The sequence below is a fragment of the Lepisosteus platostomus genome, chromosome 28 (genome assembly GCF_059453375.1).
Source record: "Lepisosteus platostomus isolate fLepPlt1 chromosome 28, fLepPlt1.hap1, whole genome shotgun sequence".
In the NCBI taxonomy this organism is placed as follows: domain Eukaryota; kingdom Metazoa; phylum Chordata; class Actinopteri; order Semionotiformes; family Lepisosteidae; genus Lepisosteus; species Lepisosteus platostomus.
The window spans coordinates 6,893,542-6,907,534 of NC_142638.1; the positions used below are offsets into that span (position 1 = coordinate 6,893,542).

Sequence of the window (13,993 nt, forward strand, 5' to 3'; positions counted from 1 at the left end):
GGAAATCTGTTGGGTCATGTTGTAAATGATTTATTAGAATTAAAAAATATATTTATGCGTGCATGCTTCATTCATGGAGATTTAATTAAAACTGAGAAGCACATGAAAATAGTCGAGTTAGTTTCTTATTAAAATATATATTAAATATATATATATAAATTCAGCGTCCAGGGCAAAAGCAACCCCCCTGATAATGGATCAAATCAGAGCATACCCAGTTAAAGCCAATGAAACAGCTCTGTGAGATGTGTGTGTGAAGGGTACTCATCCTATATGACGAAGCCGGTGAGTACAGTAGGCTGAAGGTGTTAAATCCTCCTAGCTGTGAGGTACGTCTTGTCCAGCAATGACATCAAACCGCTATGACATACAATCCCAGCAGCTGTCGAGCTCGGGATGTGTACTTACGATATATTTCGATACAGAATAATCATTGCGTTTTCTTTGGATGCCTTCATCTAGTTTGCCTTAATCTAGTTTGGCGCTTCTGCTTATACATTGTCGCGTCTTTGAAGATCCAATGTCATATTTTGGGTGTATATATATAATTTGATCCTGATAATACATTTAGAAATATCGTGTTTCCTACAAAAAGAATGGTCTTTGGACTTCATTTCCCAAGTCACCCTCGCCAGACAAATACAAGGGCCCAGGCCCCCTTTCGCAGACACTCCTTCCCCTACTTCCTGCCACAAAAAGGACTCCATTTCCCGGCGTGCCATGGGGGCGGTAGTTCCGGCCGCTGTCGGGTTTGTTGTGTAGAGTCAGGCAGTCAGTGATTTGGTAAGATGGCGGCTGCGGCGGTAGTGGAGTTTCAGAGGGCTCAGTCTCTCCTCAGCACGGACCGCAACGCGTCCATCGATATCTTACATTCAATAGGTAAGCAGCTGGGGGGATTGGGGCTGGGGTCGGGTGAGCTGGACACGGGGTTGGGCTGCGCTCGATTCGTCCTGAGAGGAGCGGACCCGGGTGCATGGAGCAGCCGGGAGCCGGTTATTCTGCTTGCTGACTCACGGTGTGGAAAGACTGGTGGTAGGCCGGGAGCCGGTGGGCCTGTGTACATGAAGTTGCCTTTCCCCCTTCGAAAATGCGTTTTTCACAATAAAACCCGGTGTCGAGCGGCGAGTTTAGGGGGCTGAGCTTGGCTTCGTCGGAAAACGACGGCCGATTTTCAGGATCGGGCTCGGTCTGCGACAGCCGAGCGGGGCGCACCGACAGAGGGAGCGAAATCACGGGGGGCACCTCCGCTGATCGCAGAAAGCCCCCCTCAGCGCCGGTTCCCCGTGCAGACCTGTCACGGCGGTTGTGTGCACTGAGCGGGGTCCAGCGTTTTAAACCCCCCTCCCAAGCTGCTGTCGAGCTGTGTTTCCAACGGCTTTGGTGCGCAGCTGTTGTGCGGGGAGGACTGGTCCCGGTTGTGGCCGATAGCGAGTTCTGCTGTCGGGCTTGAACCCCTTACCAACACCGCGTATATGTCCAGGATCTGTCGGTTCCCGGTTAATTATTTCCCAGTTTGGTGTTTTAAACTTGAAACACGCTCCCCCCCCCCCCCCGCCGGTAGTCTCTTGCGAAGCTCCTGGTGATCCGTTTCTGTCAAAGTGGAAGTTCGCCTGTTTAAAGGCGGTTTTGTTTGACTACTAATCCGTTAGCTGGGGTGGTCGTCATTGGTGTATAGGTTTAAAGGGTGTTTTTTTTGTGAGTCGCCAAAGCTGTTACTTAATTATCACTAGGCTACGTCATGATATAAAGATATTCAGAATAACACGTGTTAACACCTGAGGATGTTGTTCATTTAGATCCATTATATGCTCGTAAAATATCAGGATTCCTTAAACGACAATCACTGTATTGAGTTTCACTTAGTCTGTTCTGCCTTTTTTTTTTCTGGACACACGAAAACGGGTACATTTTCAATTGGCTTCGCCATGTGTTTTTGTTTTCAGTTGTAGATGTTTTGTGAGTTTGGTCTTCAGGGTGACTGGCAAATTTTCCTAAGTCATGACGGTACCAGGAGCAAATAGTACAGGCTTGAGTCACACAATAGTTTTTTTAGAAATGCTAATTTAGGGAGTTTTAAAACCTAAATATATCATAGGCCTTGGCTGTACATGTTTTGTGTAATTCAAAACCTGCAACACTCCGCATGGGGGGTCGGGCTTGGTCATCTCTGTGTGATGTGAAATTCTAAAGGCTCACTGAACAGCTGTTGTCTGGTTCTGAATGGTTATGTAAGTGAAGGGATGTGTATATATAGCCTGTGTTTTAAAACCTCTCATTGAATAAAAACAAGTGGATCACATCCAGAGTAAGGTGATCCTGTAGTGTGTACGAATGACAAATGTCTCATTTCAAGTCTGAAGGCTTCAGTGGAACCCTGGGAAAGATCTAGTAATTTTAGATTAAATTTGATGAGTTTTGAGAACTTTGTGACCTTATTCCTCCCTGCCCTCCCAGCACAGAATCTAATTTATTGTTGTTGTCCTCGTTCTTATTGTGTTTTCTGCTATCCTTAAGTTTAAAGTGCTTTCACACTGCCTGCAGAAAGCAGGCAGGGATTTACATTAATGTGGAAATTGCATGCAGGTGTGAATCTGGAAACGCTGAATTTAAGTAGGAAATCGTGAAGAGCTCTGTGTATCAAGATGTGGTGCTGTAATTAAGTCCATTCAACACCCCTTCTCTCCACACACATTCACAAACCACTACCTTCAATAGGAAGTGCAAACACAGACCAGCTCTGGGTCTGCAAGTACAAGCTGGTGAACAGGGTTAGTGTTACAAGCCACATGTGTGCCCTTACCTTGGCGCATTTCAGTGGCTGTGTGTTTGCTGGCGGTGCAATAGAAAGTTGAGAGGTCTTGGGTCAGATCTACTGACGGGTGAAGTCATGAAGAATTATTTTGTTGCTGATTGACCAAAATGCTCTCCCCGCCTTGAGCCTCGTTGCTCTGCACACAGCATCGTGTCCTGTGGAGAGCTGGTGGATTTCTCTGCGATTGACCGATTCTTGTGACACTGCATTTCATGATTAACGTGTTAATTAGCAAGAGATCTTTGTCTCAGCTGTACACAAAGCTTTCATTTTTGCCATGAAAGGAGCTGACTCTGTGCTCGCTACATGATCCTTAAGGGGGGAGTGTCAGTCTCAATTGAAATAACCTTTGCTGTCCTATAGTTTCATTGTAATGGCCTACTTTACCCTACATGGGGCAATGATTACAAATTAAAGAGTGTTTGCCTTGAAAATGGAAAATATCCCCTCATCCAGTTACTTGAAGATTTGCCAGAAAATCCCCGAGTGGTCAGTGAGCAGTTCTCTATGGTCAGGTGAGTAACAGTGGCAAGGGTTTGCAGTTTGCCGTGAGCTACAAGCACCCTAACCGGCAGGCTGGATTATCCAGTATTGTCCGCCTGCAGGCAGTGGGATTTGCTTAGATGCATGCCTGGAACATCCCGCAGTTTTCCCCATGATGTTCCCGTCCTGTTCCCCCAGTGAAGCGTGACATCCAGGAGAGCGATGAGGAGGCTGTGCGGGTCAAAGAGCAGAGCATCCTTGAGCTGGGATCCCTGCTGGCCAAGACGGGCCAGGCTGCAGGTGAGACGGCCGGCGTTGCAGTTGCGAGGGGTGACCTGTAGGGTGCGCTATAAGCAGCCGGGGGGGGGGGCACGGTATAGGGGAAGCTTCTTCTAAATAGACGCTGTCATGGAAGCAGGTGATGATTCATTCCATGCTGAAAGGTGAGAGAGAAAAGGCCAACGTTTTGGCAGTGGGGCCTCTTCAGAAATGCTGACGGAGCGACCTAGTCCAGCATAATGTTATAACACACCTGGTCAGCCATGTGAGTCTGACTGTCCTTTTTTAGGGGTAACCACATGTGGGGATCCATTTAGTTCTTTTGTAGCGATATTAAAAGGTAATGCTGCAGCATTGTGATTTAGAACACCTTTCACCCCTATCATCCAGAAAAGGTATGAAGTCATATCTCCTTTAGGAGTCGTCTGGTGTTGGACTTGGGGAGGGGGGTTTGAAGCAGGCGAAGGGTTGAGTAAGGGACTGCTGCAGAAAGCTCTGTCTGGCGTCGACTAACGCCCCCCCCCCCCCGTCTGTGTTCCCTAGAGCTGGGGGGTCTGCTGAAGTACGTGCGCCCCTTCCTGAACTCCATCAGCAAGGCCAAGGCGGCCCGCCTGGTGCGCTCCCTCCTGGACCTCTTCCTGGACATGGAGGCGGCCACGGGCCAGGAGGTGGAGCTGTGCCTGGAGTGCATCGAGTGGGCCAAGTCGGAGAAGAGGACCTTCCTGCGCCAGGCTCTGGAGGTGCGCTGCCCTTCTCCCGGTGCCCACACCTCATTCCTGTCGCCCTGGGGCTGCTAGCAGCATGCTGGGACGGTCAAGCAGTCCTGCGAGCTCAGGCAACATCCAGACTGAAATACATTATATGACAATGTGGACATGCATTATAAATCCGTTTTAAGCAAGCACTAAGATAAGAGATTAGAGATATAAGATCACTTCATTGGCGGCCATATACAATTTCTTGCATTAGGAATTTGTCTTTTCGTAGACCCCAGCTTGCTCTCCATGAGACACACAGACAGGGAGAGAAGCTGGGGGTCAGAGCGCAGGGTCAGCCATTTATACGGCACCCCTGGAGCAGCTGGGGTTAAGGGCCTTGCTCAGGGGCCCAACGGAGTACGATTCCTCTGCCGGCCATGGGTTATGAACCAGCAACCTTCCAGACGTAGGCACAGATCCTCAGCCACAGAGCCACCACTAAAGCATGGTTGCTGTGTGACAGTATCTTTTTTTCCACTTAAAATGGTCTTCCAGCCCTTCTGCTTGTGCTGACTTGCCTCTCTCCTCCCCTGCAGGCTCGCCTGGTTTCCTTGTATTTTGACACCAAGCGGTATCAAGAGGCCCTGTTGCTCGGTAAGTTATGGGAATGCTGTGCCTGGAACGGCTGGTAAAGCTCTCCCGAAGCAGCCTGGAGTCCTCCGAGCTGAGTGGGAGTCCAGCCGATTGCTCTCCCATCCATTACAGGCCATAAGCTGTTGAGTCCCAGTTCTTGGCGTTTGGCTGAAGGGGCAGAGGTGTTAAAGTGGCTTGACTCCAGGATTCCTCATCTAATCCTTCATCCGGCTGTAATGATTTTAAAGTCGGCAGTTAAATAAACCGATCTCTTTTTGGTTTTAATAACCTCTCTTGCCCATCATTCCAGCCTTTTATTGGCCTGGCTTTGACTTTTGCCAAAGCAGATCTTTGACTGACAGTCAGTACTTCCATTTCACAGTCCTGCTCGGAGACAGATGCGTTAAAGACGATCTGCCTCACGGGGATATAGTAAGTGTTTTGGGCTTTTTCATACATGGCGTTAATATATAGTGATGGTCTTGCCTTGGCAGGGTCCCAGCTACTGCAGGAGCTGAAGAAGATGGACGACAAGGCTCTGCTGGTGGAGGTTCAGCTCCTGGAGAGCAAGACGTACCATGCCCTGAGCAACCTCCCCAAGGCGCGGGCAGCCCTCACCTCTGCCAGGACCACTGCCAATGCCATCTACTGTCCGCCCAAGCTGCAGGCTGCCCTGGACATGCAGTCAGGTAAGGGGAGGCCAGCTGACCTCAGCATTCTGGGTCCTGACAGTCTGGCCTAGGGAGCAGGTGTGTTAATGTCTTGCCAGCATTTTAATGGCTTAATTGATCCTTACTTATTTAATTGACCCTGCTGCGGAGGTTTAATTAGCTTATTAGTTTGAGAATTAGTTCAGGCCACGTGGTCTGTAAGGATGTGGACAGAGCCAAAGCAGGGCTTGTCAGGGGATCCTCCCGAGTTGGATGGGACGCACAGTTAAGCACATGAGCACAAGTGGTATAAGACGCTATTGTTTGATTGCTAGTTATATTAAAGGCCATGGTATCTCATTTCACATTAGGTCATGTGCTGTGTTTCTCATTACCAGTTGCAAAGAGACTAAAGTACGTTTTTACATCTTTTATGGCTTTTCATTGGAACATTAGAACTATACCGTTTGTTAGTTAGTAGTTAACTGATCCAAGGATCTTATCCAGCCATGTATCGAAAGACGCCAGGGTCTTGGGTTCAGCATCATGGCCGGGTAGCTTGTTCAATCCTTCCACTACTCTTAAGTTTTCACTTATTAACTCACTAAAACTAAAAAAACTAAAACAGGAGGTTTGACTGCTTAGCCAAATAATGAGCTCAGTGAGGTATTGTAGAGAGGGGATGAATCCTAAAGTGTCCTGTGGACTTCAAGGACTGGCGCTGCCCATCACATTGCCTGGCAGTGGGGTTTTGATATGAGGGGGTGCAGATGAAAGATCCTGGTGCTTGTGGTCTGTCGCCCTCCCTGGCGTGGACACGGTCCATGTGATGTCAGGATCCTGTGCCCAGGTGTCCTGAGTAAGAGCACGTGTTCCCTGGGCATGTGAGAGGCCTGTTTACACACAGGAAACACAGAGACAACAGGGGCAGCACTTTCACGCCCTTTGATGTCGTTTAAAGCATTTCATTTCCTCTCGCCTCAGATGGTGGTGCCTCTTCATCTCATGCCAAGATATGAAATAAAAAGACAGGAAGCTCTTCTTCACAGACTGCTTTATTTGTGATATTTTCAAAAGAGAGCTGCCAAATGAGAAGTCAAAAGCTGAGTGTAGGGAGATGCAGACGTTTAATGTTAAACCTGGCAAATAAAGCTTGTTCCTGCATTAAGGGTTGACTTTAGGCAGTGCTATGAGGATGAAGATGAATATAGTGCACTGATGAAGGAGAAGCAACAGGATTACTTTAAAGTGAAGTTGCCAGATGTGATGGGCTATTGTGATCTGGGATAAAATTATTACAGCAATAGGATCCAATACATAGGTACTTATGTGTTGAGAGTAATATTGTGTCCATAAAGAAGAAGCCTTAATTTAAAATGAGCACAGTGGTAATGCTGTTTGGAGTTTGCATGTTCTGTCTGCTTTCGCACAGATTTTCTCTCACCTTGCAAAAACTTCCAAGGTGAGAAGGCTCCCCATGTGCCATCTGTTTCCAGCAGCCTGCTGATAGTGGGTGAAATGTAGTCATATCCCTGATACTTCAGTTGTGCAGCGAGATATTGAACCCCCCTTCGTTTCCTCTGTCCTCTCCTGTTCTCAGGGATCATTCACGCCGCGGAGGAGAAGGACTGGAAGACGGCGTACTCCTATTTCTATGAGGCATTTGAGGGCTACGACTCGATCGACAGCCCCCGAGCCATCACTGCTCTCAAATACATGCTCCTCTGCAAGATCATGCTGAACTTGTAAGCCCGGATGTGACATTCCTGGATAGAGAAAAAGCAGGCTTCTGCTTCAGAATTCAGAGTCAGCAGCATTCTTGGGCCAGTTCTCCGCCCTTAGAGGGTCGAACGCTTTAAGCGTCCTTGTGATTTCACAGTGGTCTCATCCTCCTGTGCAGCATTCAGCTTTTGAATGGCTTTTGAGCAGTTGTTTCCATGTTGACTTGATTTCTGGGCAACAGATATGTCCCCACTGTATGAATGAAGTTGTAAATCTAAGCATTCTGATAAGTTACTAGGAAAAATGTGTTGTGGATTCTCTGTGCCCCTTGTTCTCCAGTTCAGGCAGTCTGCACTTCCATTGGATTAGAATTCTCATATGTTTTGTTCTGTTCCTGGCAGGCCGGAGGACGTGCAGGCTTTGATCAGTGGGAAGCTGGCTCTGCGATATGCAGGACGACAGGTATGTGCCTCCATTTTGCCCATGACTAAAGAGCGATGGTGGGTTGTAGGTTGAAGGAGATTGCTTCTAAATAAGCTCTTGATATCAAGTCCTTTTCTGACTGAACTTCATTCATTTTCTGCTTGAGAAGAGAATGGCACAGTACTATGGAATTTCCCTCTTCCCTTTATGGTACTTCAAGAGGACATCTGGACTAGACTTGGGCAGCTATTACAGTCACTGTGCCACACAGATTTGACAGCTTCGGCCTCAGCGCTCAAGGTGTCCTCTGTCACTGTTTGAGGCTGAAGCTGTCCCGACTGCAATACCATGCAGCCTGAGATGTGCTCGCTGTGCTCGGCGCATGCCCAATGCTGATCTGCCCTGCAGTGCAATTCCTCCTTGACTGGGTAGGCTTGAAGTTATAACTGAGACTCCCGTAGCCCAGTTAGAATGACTTCAGATTGGGGCATGAATGAAGAGGTGGCAAACCCATAACACATGGCTTTCTGTTGATGAAAGAAACTGTCAGACTTCCAGTTTAAGCTCCCTTGCTGTCCAGTGTGAGTCTCAGAGCCTTGACTGTGTGCTGTCAGATATGAAATGCCAGTTGATCTTCAGCAGAATAGGCTGCTTCTGTTTCATCTTCACTGAAGTGACCATGGAGGTTGTCGTGGCGAGGGTGCATTGGTTTAATTTGGATTTTTTCTTTTTTCTGCAGACAGATGCGCTGAAATGTGTTGCACAAGCTAGCAAGAACAGGTCATTGGCAGACTTTGAAAAGGTGAATCCCAATTCCAGGAGTGGTGTAACTGTTACTGCTTTGTTTTGTGCCTTGTAACGGTGCCTTGAAGCCCCGCCTGACTGCTCTCTCTCATCCCAGGCCCTCACGGAGTATAGAGCAGAGCTGAGGGACGACCCCATCATCAACACTCACCTGGCCAAGCTCTACGACAACCTGCTGGAGCAGAACCTCATCCGGGTCATTGAGCCCTTCTCCAGAGTGCAGGTAGGGGGCGCCCTCTTCTTCACCATAGACCCAACCCTCGGTTTAATGCACTTTGCTTTTACCGACAAAACCTGCTTAAGATTTAGAAATACCAGACTTGCGTGTAATAATGGGAAATGCACAAATAATACAACAAGTTAAAAATAAATACTACAGTACAATATTATTTTAAAAAATAAGTCAACAGATACAGAACGTATATGCATAGGTAGTGTAAATACATTTCTCTCATATAATAGTGTGTTCTTGGGCTGAAAACGTCCTTCATGATTTAACAGACATTGGGCAGTAATGGACACCCCTTCCTCCTTAGTCTGTTAAACTGGGGATTTACTGCATTTTTCTTAGCTCTACATATGCATCAATAGCAAAATGTTTAAATTCTGTTGAGCCAGTTGTTGTTTCTAACCAAACGTCAGTGTACTGAAAAGCAGAACGGTTTGTCAGCACAAATGAATGAGAAATACATAATCCAGCATTGGAATTGGAAGGAGTTGTTTTTCTTGAGAGTTAAGTTCTGTGGCGAAAGTGTCAGAATGGTCACAGATAGCTGGGATCTGAACCCGATCACCGCCTGCAGCATACAATGGTCTGACTTTCTCAAACTTTCTCACAAGTCGCTATTTCCCGCGCAGTGGCTGGTTTTTAGCGAGCATCGTGAGCTTTCTCAGGATTTTTCTTTCCGACAACCCAGCTGTTTGGGTTTGATGGGCTGAGCGTGCGGCAGCACGTGTGCCTGTGTGCTGTAGGGGTGAACCGCTGAATGGGAGGGATACAGTTTCAGGTGGGGGAGATCTCACAGCGGCCCTGGAGTAGAGCAGGCAGTCTTCTCTGCTCCCCCTTACACTGGGGTTTGTTTTCATCGGTCCAAATTTAAAACTTCTTTTTCTTCCCATTTTGCAGATAGAACACATATCAACTCTCATCAAACTGTCAAAGGTAAGAATTGTTTAAATCTTATTAGTGAAGTTCAGGGGTGGGGATCTCTGTCCCGGACAAGGGGGAGGTAGGACCAGTGAAGTTTGAATGGATAGAGGCCTGACCTATGAGCCAGGTGTGCATTTATTACCTTTTTTTCTTGTTTCGACCCAAAAGACTCTGTCATGACTCATTTCTACGGATCATTTTTGAATTCCCAGTTATTTACTTCTGTGTTTTAATAACGCAGGAAACCAGACATCTCATTTGGACCATTCAAGTGTCAGCAGTTACCTCTTCATTTCCTCTCTGGGAGGAGGGATTTAGCTTTCCTTTCTGAGGCCTCTCACTGTCTGCTCTTCCCTTTTCTCAGGGGGACGTCGAGAGGAAATTGTCACAGATGATTCTGGACAAGAAGTTTCACGGTAAAGAATAAGTTACCTCCTTCGTCTTTGTCCTCACTGCCCTCCTGTTTCCTCTCACCAGAACTCTGCCTGGCATAGTCACACTAGCATCCTCCTGTCCTGTTCCATTATCCCTAAACACTTCTAAAGAAAATGTATTTCAGCCCATCTGTTCCTTCTGATAGTTGGTAAGCTAACTGAGCCGAGAACCTCATCCAGCTGTTACCCTGTCTTCTTTAAGAATCAGCTGATCCGCTTCAGCGTGGATCGTTAATTTGTTCTGTCCTCCCACAAGCCTCTGGGTGAAGAAGCGCCTCCTGTTCTAGGAGGCTTCCCAGCTTCCCCAGTTCTGCAGCTCTGCACAGCCGCCAGTGTCCTGGAGGAAAGGCTGTACATGCACATAGGTGCTCATAGTTAGCTGCCCACTTCAAGCTGCTGCATCATGAAAAATGTACACTGTTGAGCAACAGATTTTAATGCTTGCACATAGGGGACCCTGAGCGGCGTCCAGTGGGCCTGTGATTCTTCAGACTGGCAGGTGTTCTGCTGATTTTTTTATTTATACCCAAGTCATACTCTACTCACACTCCCACTGGTGAACGCGTGTGATGCTAGTGTCCTCTGGTCTAAACTGGCTTTGTCCAAGAGATTTTCTTCGTGCTTCTGCAAGACAACTGCATATACATTCCCAGAATCCTTTAATATTACTCATTAGACATAATAATAATAATTCCATAGACTAATATAGTGCTTTTCTGGACACTCCCATCAGCTATCAGTGAGGAGGAGAACAGAGTGATGAAGCCAGTTTATTGATGGGGATTATTAGGAAGCCACGATTAGTGTAAAGACCAGTGGGAAATTTGGTCAGGACACCAGGGTAACTCCCCTACTCTTTTCAAGAAACGCCCAGGGATTTTTAATGACCGCAGAGAGTCAGGACCTTGGTCTTGCGTCTCGCCCAAAGAACATCGCCTTTTTGCCTTCGTCCCCGTTACTATACTGGGGCATTAGGACCCACACAGACTGCAGGGTGAGCGCCTCCTACTGGTCCCACTAACACCACTTCCAGCAGCAACCTTAGTTTTTCCCAGGAGGTCTCCCATCGAGCCACTGCCCAAGTTCACACCTGCTGAGCTCCAGAGGGCTTCCAGTTGTGAGTTGCAGGGTGATATGGTTGCTTTCACATTAATCTTAATCTGGGACTCCTGTGCTGTTATAACATGTCTGCCTTTATAAGGAGATATTGCAGATCTCTCAGTACAGACATGAATCAGGTCTCCACCGCAACTTCTGGGCAATGTACTGGTTTACTGAGTTTGCTTTTGTTTTCAGTCTTCTTCACCTTACCCAGAAATCTTGGTTGCAAGCCTGGCCTGTCGGCAGAGGGGCTGAGCCGCACGATCCCTCCTCCTCTGACCTCCTCCTCTCTGTGTTTCAGGGATCCTGGACCAGGGAGAGGGGGTGCTGATCATATTCGATGAGCCTCCGGTAGACAAAACGTATGAAGCAGCTCTTGAAACCATCCAGAACATGAGCAAAGTAGTGGATTCGCTCTACAACAAAGCAAAGAGGCTAACATAGGTGAGGTTCCTCTCTCCCCGGGGCAGTGGGGAGTCTGTGCCTGTATGTGCCTTCGCATGATGAGCAGGTGAACCCGCAAGCAGTCCTGGGTTTAAAAAGGTAATTTGGCATGATTGGAATCTAACCCAGGTTCACAGACATCTGAAACAAGACTCTCATTCCTCTTTTCCTTACGGAAAGCACTGGTCAGTGAATGGGTCGGCCCAGGTGTCAGATCCTTCTCAGTACGGGGATATCTACACAACACAATTAAAACACATGTGGGCTGTTTGGGAGATGGCCATGCCACTGGTGTGTTTTAACATAGACCAGTGCAGAACTGGAAACAGACTGCTGTTTGAAGACGGATTTGGGGGGTGGGGGGGTCCTGTATGTCTCGCCAAGTAAAGGCCTTGCTCAGAGCACAGGTTGGGCTCTGTGGCCCAGATGTTTCGAGTCTGAGCCTCGCCTGTGTCACTCGCCAGCTGTGCCCAGGGTTCACCAAGCAGCAGCACATCTGAGGCAGCTCTTGACAGACCCGTGACTTTGGGACATAAGATATAAGATCACTTTATTGGCCCTATACAATTTCTTGTATTGGGGATTTGTCTTTACGCAGACCCCAACCTGCTCTCCAAGAGACACACAGACAGGGAGAGAAGCTTGGGGTCAGAGCGCAGGGTCAGCCATTTATACAGCACCCCTGGAGCAGCTGGGGTGAAGGGCCTTGCTCAGGGGCCCAACGGAGTAGGATTCCTCTGCCGGCCGCGGGATTTGAACCGGCAAGTTTCCAGCCACAGGCGCAGATCCTGAGCCACAGAGCCACCACGCCGCCCTGTAGGGTTGATCTTGAGCTCCCGCAGGGTTGCAGTGACGTCCGTGAAGAGGTGTCCTGCCCCTCCCGTTGGCTCTAACGCTGCTGGGGGGCGCTGTGGAGCAGACAGCATGTCAAAGAGATGAATAGCTTTGACAAGTGGACAGTGCAAAGCAGTACTGGAGTCACTGCAGTGATCACAGACATAAAGAAGTCATTGGCTTTTAAGAATTGGCTTAACTTAGTGTTAAATTACTCTGCTGATCATTGCTGTACAATGGAGTTTAAAATGGGTCAGCCTCATTAGCTGTTTAATAGCACCTGATAAAATTAAGTCAAGGGAGCAACTGTAGCCCCCCCCCTGCCCTAACCTACTTACTGGGCTGTGATCTACATCGTCCATTCTCTGGGAGTCCGGAGAGACACAAGGGTCAGCTGGCAAAGAGTTGTGCCTTCTCTACGGAATTTACACCTTTTCTCTCCTTGAAAATGAGCTCTTTTTGAGTCCTCAAATTATATTCCATTTTGCATTTTATTGATCCTTTCTACAATTGCGTTTTCTCCACCTTGCCTAGCATCTTTGCATGGCTGTGATCCCTTTCAGTAAATAAAGAGCAAATTCGGCTCGGGCACAAAAAAGGCTATTCTAAAACCATCAGTTGTACAGAGTGAGCAGTTTCCTTGATTGCTCTTGACCGATTTTTTACATGAAAATCTATTTCTTCTTTAGAGTCGCCGTTAATATAATGTAGCTGCTTGACCATTAAATTCTTCTGTGGATTCAGTGCTTAATAATAATGATCTGTCTGATTATGTGTCTCATAATAACTTATCTTGTTTGCTGCAATTACTGAAATGTTACTGCCTCTGATGATGATGTAGATTGGTGTTTTGAATGCTGTTGTATATTGGGGTTCCCCGTTGAACGTGGTGATGTGAAAAGGGGTCCCCAGTGCCGGGGTTGTCGAGAACCTCCCTGGTCTAAAGCGAACACTGTTGTCTCCTGTCCACAGAAGTCCAGGCTGCAGTACGTGGAGAATGTGTGAGACCAGCGAGCGGAACATTTTGGGGGGAGGGGAGAGCTTAAACAAAATACAAAACTAAAAAACAAAAAACTGCGACAGGATTCCTCTGTTTCCTTCTGCTTTCACTCCGAAAGTTTTTAACGTCTCCCTCAACGGACGAAACTTCTCGAACTCCTTTCTTCATCGCCATCATCATCGTCACCTTTTTGTTTTTCTCCTTTTCAGGTGTCTGTATAAACACTCAGCGGCCCCAGCCGGCTATCAGGGAATATTGTAAAATAACGATAAACATATACATTATAAATATATATACATATAAACCTCCGAGATAATAAAACCGTTAGGATTACACTGCCTAAAGAGTGTACTCTGTTGCCCCTCTAGGGTTAAAGCTGTCTTGTGACCCACCAGTACTGGTCTGGGGACTTTGTCAAAGGCACGCAGGGGAAGATGCTCGTCTTGTAGAGACGTTTGCAAAGTTGCGAAATTTGTACGCCTACTTCCCTCTGTCCTGTCAGAATCCCGCTGTGTACTCTCGGTTG

At 47.5% G+C, this 13,993-nt stretch overlaps 1 protein-coding gene across 1 annotated transcript; it reads left to right on the forward strand.

The window, feature by feature from the left end:
• Positions 1–724: 724 nt before the first annotated feature.
• Positions 725–13,800, forward strand: LOC148638715 (26S proteasome non-ATPase regulatory subunit 11). The gene is made up of 13 exons (XM_088622892.1): positions 725–879; positions 3,494–3,595; positions 4,118–4,314; positions 4,869–4,926; positions 5,400–5,594; positions 7,156–7,300; positions 7,679–7,739; positions 8,440–8,502; positions 8,602–8,727; positions 9,631–9,666; positions 10,019–10,070; positions 11,491–11,633; positions 13,440–13,800. Exons 1-12 carry the CDS (start codon positions 789–791, stop codon positions 11,631–11,633), a joined length of 1,269 nt encoding a protein of 422 aa, XP_088479018.1. The 5' UTR covers positions 725–788; the 3' UTR covers positions 13,440–13,800.
• Positions 13,801–13,993: the final 193 nt, after the last annotated feature.

Bases quoted from the DNA above. Each gene is read 5' to 3' on its own strand.
- LOC148638715 (XM_088622892.1), top strand. From the start codon at position 789: ATGGCGGCTGCGGCGGTAGTGGAGTTTCAGAGGGCTCAGTCTCTCCTC. The intron at 8,503-8,601 runs GTGAATCCCAAT...CTCTCATCCCAG, and splicing joins CATTGGCAGACTTTGAAAAG to GCCCTCACGGAGTATAGAGC. The intron at 9,667-10,018 runs GTAAGAATTGTT...CCCTTTTCTCAG, and splicing joins CTCTCATCAAACTGTCAAAG to GGGGACGTCGAGAGGAAATT.